The 8934-nt window shown below is 50.4% G+C and overlaps 1 protein-coding gene across 1 annotated transcript; it reads right to left on the bottom strand.

Moving 5' to 3' along the window:
* Positions 1-7145: 7145 nt before the first annotated feature.
* Positions 7146-8361, bottom strand: DIO3 (iodothyronine deiodinase 3). Its single transcript, XM_041398397.1, has one exon. The coding sequence runs from the start codon at positions 8223-8225 to the stop codon at positions 7401-7403; it is 825 nt and encodes a 274-aa protein (XP_041254331.1). The 5' UTR covers positions 8226-8361; the 3' UTR covers positions 7146-7400.
* Between the last annotated feature and the right edge of the window lie 573 nt (positions 8362-8934).

The following is an 8934-nucleotide window of genomic DNA, read 5'->3' as shown; positions in this document are numbered from 1 at the left end:
ATTATGATCCCATCCAGTGATGCTTTTCCTTGGCCTTATTAAAAAGAACAGCATACAAGGCAATCATACCCTTGGGTGTCTTTTGACTTGCTCAAAAGTATGACTTAAGTGTTGATTTCTTTTCCAAAAAAACCCAAATTCCATTTTGCAATGATGACACATCCATCGTCTAAAAACGAACGGCATGGGAATTGCAATGAACGCCCTGATTTCTCACCTGGTAGTAAAAATAGCACCAGGTTTCAGAGTATTTATCTGTGCTTGTCAGTCAGCTGTCAGTTCTGTGCAATAATCTCCTCCCTCTTCTCATTGTCCCAAAGTTTGGCCCTTATCTCAGGAATTTGTAGTACAGTGCTGTGGTCCCTCTCAGAGCCCTCAGTGGCTTCTTCCCCATCGTCTGGCCCGTGAACCACGGCCCTGCTGCGTGGAGCAAGAGGGGCTTGACAGATCAAGGAACGAACTGTGAGTCAGAGGGCACTTTCAATAACTGGAAAGACAGAATAAACTCTGATTTTCCTTTCTGTCAAGTCTCTTTTCTTGGGATTAGATTTATTAACAAACCAGAAGATTTCAAAGTGATTTCATAGCGACACAGAATATGTGGCAAAAGAAAAAAGATCTTTCTAGCTTCCAGCAGTGTCTGCAGGAAGTGCTAATATATCTTTCTGGGTAGCTTCCTACCCAGCTTTAGAAAACAGATGTACTTCTAAGGTATGTAATAATTTGTTTCAGTTCTACTGGTAAATCACTATGGGGCACCTCCAAATCTGTCTTTGTGTTCATGAAAAGGCAGCAGAAGACTTTTACTCAGTTAGTAAAAAAACCTAAAATGCAAGATCCACGACATTTCTTCCTCAATCTGCTCTTTTTTCTTCCATTTTGATCCTCCCAATAGATAACTTCTGGAATTTATTATGGCTGAATGAATCAACTGAAGACATCTCACAGGAATAGGAGAGGTCTGGACGGTCAGTTCCGGGGAACAGTTCCAAATTCTTCTTCTGCATTTGCTTACCACACTTTCCCTCTCATCAGGTAGATAGAACAATTGACTCAGTTAGATGTCATGGTAGATTATTTAGTATCAAAGATACTTCAGTCAACTAAACACTGACAGAAATGCACACAGACTTCATGAACATCAATAGACTAGAACCCAGCGTAATAGTTCCAGTGTTATGCTTTCTAGAAGGCAAGATACAGTTAAAAGAACAAAAAAATTATTAAATGAAATAGAGGAAACTAGACAATTGAGTTTCATCTAATTTCTTCCATTTTCTCAAAGCTGTTCATTATTCACCGTGCAATGGATGCGTTCCACTTCTGAGTGAGAATACACAGAAATTAACTTAGTAATTTAAAAATTTTTTTTTTATATTTATCACTTCTTGAAATAGCTATTTTATTGTGTAAAGTGCCCAACTCCCTGCCTCTCCCTTTTCAACGTTCCAAATACACTTTGGGCTAATTTTGATCTCTGCAATTGTATGTGTCTGTGTGTTAGTGGCACAGTGTGTTCTCTGTGTCCATGTGCTGCAAATCTGGTTGACAGCAGCCTTGCACGCTATTCTTTCCTGATTGTCCTTCATCACAAATGGAAAATGATCAAATAAACAATATTTATTTTCTTGCATGGAATTGTGCAGCTTCCAGAATTTCTTCAGCTCAGTCCCATAGTTTTTTTTAAGGGTCACTTCCATGAGAACAATTCTTAAAAGTAATAACATATATATTAAAATACTATTTATAACTTAATTTTAAATAAATATGTGTTAAAATTTATCCAAATGCTATGAAATAATTTTTTTATTCTTAGGAATTATTCTCACTATCAGGTCTTTGGCACTAATGGCATCTTTGGTATAATTATGTTTGCAAGTTATATGAACTCAGAGAAAGCTCTGGAAGATGTTTCAACACAAAATTTTTAAAATTTATGACACTTGAAGTGAGGTTCTATGCAGTGACACTTCATTTAATTTCTGTAAGGTGGTACATAATTTAAGAAATTTTGCCTGACAACCTGTAGTGATTAAATTGCTATACTGAATTTTGTCACTGCAAGGGATTAGCTCAGCTGGTTAGAGTGTGGTACTGATAATGCCAGAGTTGTGGGTTCCATCCCCATGTGGGCCATTCATATAAGAGTTGAACTTGATAATCCTTGTGGGTCCCTTCCAGCTCAAAATGTGCTGTGATTCTGAATATATATCCTGACTGACTCTTCAGGCAAGAAAACCAAGATGCAAGAAAAATAGAATTATGACCCTAAAAATCCAGCCTGGGATGACTTGGAATCTAAAAATCTGTTCAACTGCAGACTGCTGAAGCACTAGTTGCTTTATAAACCTAAGATGGTGAGAAGATGGCCATAAAAGAATGAAAACTTCATCATAGTTCTTACCCTCATTGCTAGGGGTTTCAGTAAAATCTAAATCTGTTTATAATTTTCCAAGGTGCCCATTGCTTTATAATGGATAATGGAATGCTCTTCTGCTGGGAACTATGTGCCAGTTCATTCATGAAGGCTCCAGTACGAAATGCAGCTCTTGGATACCTTTATCAGACTTTCTGGGATCACCTCCGTGTTGGGGTAATTCTGGCCACTGGGGGTTTGTGTAGGGGGTTGAGCTACCTTACCCCATATGGCCATGTCCTAAAGGTCCTTTTGAGATGGAGGATATTTATTAGTTGAAAGGAAATGGAAGCAAATGCTTCCATGAGCAAAGTCAGGATGGAGCTATTAATTTGCCGGAGGGATGAAACAACATACAGACCTGATCTTCTAAGATTGATGGGCACAGGAACTCCATGGACTAGAATGAGGGAGCCTCGCTTTTGAGGGGACAAGACCTGAGGAGGATTCTCATGCAAAACATACTTGCTGAAGGATTTTAACCTTGTGCTGTATTGCATTTTCACTTAGGAAGTACTGACTACTGTTCGCAATTCTAGTTAAGTGTTAGCGCATTCACCAGTGTAAACCATTTCCAAAATCTCTGAAGAAGCAGGTGGAAGGCCAAGAAGATGAGAAATACGTGAGTTAGTCAATTAAGTGGAGGTCATAAATGAACCCCTTTTCAAACTCTTGTCTGAAAAGAGAAATTTGCAAGGAGGGAAGCAGGTGTCAAATTCCCTTTTGGCAGCTGGATCTCAAAAGCAATTAGAATGAAAAGCTACCTGATCTAAAGCTCAAGACATCAGGAGGATCAGCCTTAACAAGTGGAAGGAAACACATATTGATGGGGTTTACGGCTCTCATGTTGTAGGGAGGATGCAGAATGGTGAGGAAAAGTGCTGACATGCCTAAATTGTGGCAGGATATAGGACCCTGGCACTGGCAGTGAGGAGGAACTTGAGGATGATTTCTGAGATCTATATGCAAACAGCTGTCTGTCTTCCACAGCATGCTGTAGAAAAATAGAGGTTTTGAACCATTAGAAAAGCAAAGGAAGTGCAATAGCCCAGATTTTGATCATAATTACACCCAGGTGGTTCTGAAGTGACTACACCCGTGTCATTGAAGTTACAGCAGTGCAAAACTTGTGTGAGAACTGAATCAAGCTCTTTGTTTTCCTGCATTCGTGTACCAGAAGAGTACTCTAATAGCTCTTAGTAAATAATAAATTAATAATGATATGATGATCTCCCTTATGACTGGAAGAAATACAGAAAAATAAGTGTCAGAGTAAGAATTTGCTTGCAAGACTATTTGAATGTGTCATTTGTATTTGCTGGACTAAATTTATTTTCTGGACAAATTTAAATTTTTATTTCAAAATAAATCTGTTTCAAAATAAATCTGTTTCTGTTTTTATCAGAAACATTCAACGTAGTCAGGTAGTATGTGGTGAACAATAGAAAGACTACAACATATTTGTCATAGTTCAAATGAGGAAGAGCTTTGGTCTTTACATGGCAAAGTACCTTTAAATCCCCAGCAGAAAGTAGTAATGGAAATAACTAACGAAGGCAAGTGCTTTTTCTGTCTCCCTGCTGTAAATCAAATAAGATTTTAGTAGTTGGTTTCGTTTGTGTTTCCCCATTTGTGTCTCAGAATACACCAGATTGCAATGTTACATCACATTTTTAATGACTAGAACCATGTCCTGAGATCCCCCTCTGACCACACCACCACTTCCTTCTTTCCTTTCTCCTCCTGGCTAGAGGACTGTATGCAATTATGATGAGGACATAATTCAATTAATTATTGACAGAACATGTAATTGCCACTCAGATCTCTCTCTGATAAATCTCTCTGTGCTCTCTGACTTCTGTTTGTCGTGCACTAGGGAGGTGGAAGGGCACTAAAAATGCGTTTTAAAGATAGGACGTTTCTCAATCCTTTGTATCAGTCGGAGAGGCTTCTGCCGCCCGGGGCTCTTTAGATGTACAACGTATTGTTCTCGTCTGTGCTAAACAAGTATCCCCGAGAAAGCTCAGTGGGATGGAGGCTTATGATTCATTTTAAGTGGAGGATATAATAGAAGCAGATAACTTTGATTTGTGCAAAGGAAAAGTGTGATCTCTTTCAGGGATTCCAGGAATTCATAGCAAATTTTTCTTCTGTTGCTGATTAAAGAGAAAGTGATAAATAAGATCTCTGTGTTCGCTTTAATGGAGGAATGTAGCTTTAGAAAGCTGACTTATTTAGGGGAAAAAAAAAATCCTGACCTCATATAGCCTTTGACCAAGATCTGCTAGTAGTAGAGAGTAAAGATGAGGCTGTTTCTGTTATTATTAAAGCCCACAGTGACCATTTCTGTCTGTATGACCGGAAAATGTCCTGGGGGCCAGGCCGGGGTGGGGATGTGCCCGGATCTTGCCGTAATTTCGGATTACAACTAAAAGTCGCCAAAAGCGGATAAAGGAAAGAGATAACGAGGTGAGAAAGAAAAGAATGGCTTTATTGTAAAGTCAGGAAAACTAAGCTGTCAAAAAAAAAAAAAAAAAAAAAATCGCGTACACGGTCTGCCCTTGCAGCCGAGAGAGGAGACCCGCTGCTCCTCTGCCTTTGTTTTTTACGGCACGACGTGCGTGGGGCTGGGAAAGGCGCAGCAGGGCAGGGCCAGGGCCGGTACCGCGCTGGGAGCCGCGGGCAGCGGGGCGGAGCGGGGGCTCGGCTGTCCCGCAGCGGGGCACAGCGAGCTTTGTGGTGCTCGGGAGTCTCGTACCAGGGAGGAGCGCCCATTCTCCCTCTTGGGGTGCCGGGAGGGAGCCGAGGCTGATGTGCCCACGTAGGCGGGCGGCACTGACGGGGGCTGGCCGCGGCTCAGGCACCCACACCTTGCCGTGCCTAGGCGGGCGCTGCCCGTGCCGGGGGGAGCGGGGTGATGCCGGGGAGAGCGGGGTGATGCCGGGGGGAGCGGGGTGATGCCCTGCCCAGCTTGTCCTGCTGGCTCTGCCGCCGAGGTTCCCCTCCACTCCGGGACTTCGCAGAGGGCTCTGTGCTTGCGCCCAGCGCCCGGCCAGTGAAGCAAGACCACCTCAGGGTGGGCTCTCGCCCCGCCGCCCCAACATCAACCGCAGGCACCTGAGCCGGGCGGAACCGGTGCCTTGAGCCCGGTGCCGGGGGGTCCGCTCTTGGGGGCAGCGGAAAGGTGAAGGAGGGCTGAAAGGCTTTCGACCCCGTCCGAGCAGGCGCAATGGCCAGGCGGGTCGGGAAGCCCCAAGCGGGCACCTGAGCCGGATCCTTTGACACCTCAGCAGAGCGGCCCGATTTTCAGGGAGGCTGCGGGGGCGAAGGGGACGGACGAACAGGGTCGTAGCATCTGATTTCTCTGTGAGGGACCACTCGGTGCTGCTTTTGTTGCGGGGAGAGGCGGGAGCAGTTACGCGTGCTAGTCTAAAGCGTGAATGTTGAAAGACTGGAACACTGCGGGTCCGGAGGAGCATTGTCAAGACAGGGGCTGTAACGCCTTTACAAACAGCTTCCCGCGGGTTTAGTTCAGCACTGCGGGCGCGACTCGGTGCCCAGCTGCGAAGAGCGGCGTCGGCGGCTTGCCCCACCTTCGGACCGTGCACCCCTCTCCAAAACTTAGGGGCTTAACAGCTCGGGCGCCTCGTCCCGCTGCTGTCAAGGACGTGGAGGCGTTCAGAGACGCCACGGGTGGTCCTTAAAGATCCACTGTCTCTGGGCAGCTTTGTACGGCTCCGGCGGACGTTGCGGGATGCTCTCCACGCCCTGTCTCACCTGTCGGGGTCCAAGGGAGCAAGTTTCGGCACCCCGCACCCTTTACAGCGTAGCTGCCGGCCCCCGGGGGTGGGGCTGAGCCTCGCACGGCCGGGTTGGGCGCTGCCCTCCTGCCCGAGCCTCTCAGCCGCGCTTCGCCGCAGGTGCGGTTCGCGCTGCCCCCGGCCGGGCTCCGGTCCGGCACAGCCTGCGTGTTCGAGACGAGGCGTCCTTGGCGGGGCAGCTCTCCCGCCCAGGACGGCTTTCCCCAGCCTGTGTTTTCGGTCGGGACTCACTTGCCTGCACGGCGCCGGTCAGCCCTGCACCTTCGCCCTGCAGGGCTCAGGGCTCAGTCCGGGGTCACTGAGGGAGCACGCGGTCCTCCTGACCGGTCTCCTCCCCCAGGAGCCCGGAAGGTTTGGATTTCCCCATGAGGACACCCAGTACTCTCCCTTTCCTCCGGGTCGCGGGCGGTGCGCGCTCCTGCCGCTGCCGAGCCTGAGCTCGCCGCCCCCGAGCCCCCGGCAGCGCATCCTCTCCCTCCTGCCGCTCCGCCTGCCCCTCCTCGGCTGCGGGGGGGTGTTGCGAGGTAGGCAAAAGGGAAAGTGAACGTAGCGGTCTGAAGATAGAGAAAGGCAGTCAACCTTAGATGTGTAGTTACTCAGCCTTTATTATTTAAAAAAATTCATAAAAAAAAGGAAGGTGAACGAACGTCTTACAAAACCCCCCCACATAAATAGGACATTCCGTCCAGCTCTGGCTATTGGCAGTTCTAGTATTTGACAACATCAGACGCGATTTCCTGGCATTAGAGAAACCCATTTCAAAATCGGTCATCACAAAGAAATACTAGAAATCCCAGTTAGCACTTGCTAGGCAGCACGGAGCACTTGTACACAACTTTTCAGACACACACCCGCGCACACACGCAGCCGGGAACAGATCCCGTAGGAAGAGAGCCTCCTTAAAAAATAGTGAAAAAAAAGAGAGTTATTTACAAAACGCACATGGAAATACAGTATTGACAGAGCGTGGCTGGCAAATCAACATGATTTGAATAGAGAAAGGACTATGGCACGTCTTGCTCGAAAGCTCGCACAGCAGCCTCCTTCGAGTGTCCCCGCGGGAAGACAGCTCCTGCCATCCGCGACGCAGTGCCTTCTCCCTCCCCACCTCTCCTCCCGCCCTCCCTCGCCTCTCCACCCCTGCGCTTCTTGCCAGGTCCTTTTTACACTTGGATGACCACCGTGCTGGGGCTCTGCAGCCGGGTTTTGTACTGGTCTAGCCAGCTCCTCAGCTCCGAGATCTTGTAGCCCTCTGGTCCTCTGCCTCCCTGGTACATCACCTTCTCCTCCTGAATGATGTAGAGCCTCTCGAAGTAGGCACCGTAGGCGGCGCTGGAAGCATTGTCCATGGTGTCCACGGCCAGGGGGCAATCGGGCGCCCCTTCCCTCATCAGCTGAGCTGCCCGCAGCCTGTCCTGGAGGCACTGGTGCTTGGGGATGTTGTAGGCAGCATCCGAGCTGACCCAGCCGTCGGACGGGTGTGCTTCTTCAATGTACACCAGCAGGAAGTCGGCAATGTCCACGAAGTGCGCGGCCAGGCGCTGGAAGGACCTCAGGCGGGCCATGAACGGGGGTCAGGTGCAGCTGCCGAAGTTGAGGATGAGGGGTCTCTTGCCGCGGGCGAAGTCCAGGATGCGGAGCCTCTTCTGCCCGTCCAGCTGGATCACCTCGGGGTTAGGGGCCAAGGAACCCACGTGCGCCGACTTGAAGAAGTCCAGCTTCTGCCCGTGCCACACGGCTTTCAGCGACTCCAGCGTGAACATGCGGTTGGAGTCGGACACGCAGACCGGGGGGTCGTCGGGGGGCGGCTCCTCGCTGGCGCTGGCCGCCTCCTCCGCCGTGGGCATCGTCAGCATCTTCTTCCTAATGCACAGAAAATCCAGGAGCCAGAGCATCACGGCGGTGAGCAGGAAGCGGGGAAATAGGAGGATGCAGGCGGCCGCCTGGGTGAGCAGCTGCAAGGTGTGAACGCCGACGGAGTGGAGCATCGCAGCGGCTTGTGCTGCAGGGCGCTGGCTGCCGGGGGGCCCCCACGCACCCTGCGTGCCGGGGTCTGTGCAGCACAGCTGAGATCCCGCTTCTCTTTAAGCCCATTTTATAGTCAGGGATTTAAATGAAAAGTGACTCCACCTCCGTCCAGAACCCGCCCCTCTGGAACTTGAGCCTGGGGATTACCTACCCCTCCACTCTAATGACCTAAAAATACACAGACAAAAGGGGAGAGAGCCCCGGCGGGAGCCGCAAGGGACGTGCAACGGAGCAGGGTGCAGCCGCTATCAGGCGGGGCAGAGAGTCCGACACAGGGCACCGCCGGGGTCCCCGGCCTCAGATAGCGGCGGGCGCTCACAGACAGCCCCGCCAAGGACAATGCAACAGGCACAGCCGCCCCCGGCCCGGCTCCCCACGGGCTGTGTGGGCACGGGCCGGGGCGGGAGCGGGGGCCGGGGCCGTCCCGGCAACGCCTGCAGGTGACGGGGACAGGCCGCCATCGCCGCGTCCCTTCCCGCGCCTTCCTCCCCTCCCCGCCCCGGCAGCCCGGACGCCCCCTGTGCACAGCCTCCGCCCCACCGCACGCCCCGGCGCCGCGGGAGCACCCGGGTCTCGAACCCGCCGCCCCATCCTCCGCAGCGGCGGCGGCGGGACGGGCGGCGGGCGCTGCCCCGGTCCCGCTTTTGCCCCGGGCCCGCGCTGGGCGGG

The sequence above is a fragment of the Onychostruthus taczanowskii genome, unplaced genomic scaffold (assembly GCF_017590055.1).
Source record: "Onychostruthus taczanowskii isolate IOZ18803 unplaced genomic scaffold, ASM1759005v1 scaffold1, whole genome shotgun sequence".
NCBI lineage: Eukaryota > Metazoa > Chordata > Aves > Passeriformes > Passeridae > Onychostruthus > Onychostruthus taczanowskii.
This window is presented reverse-complemented; position numbering and strand designations above follow the sequence as displayed.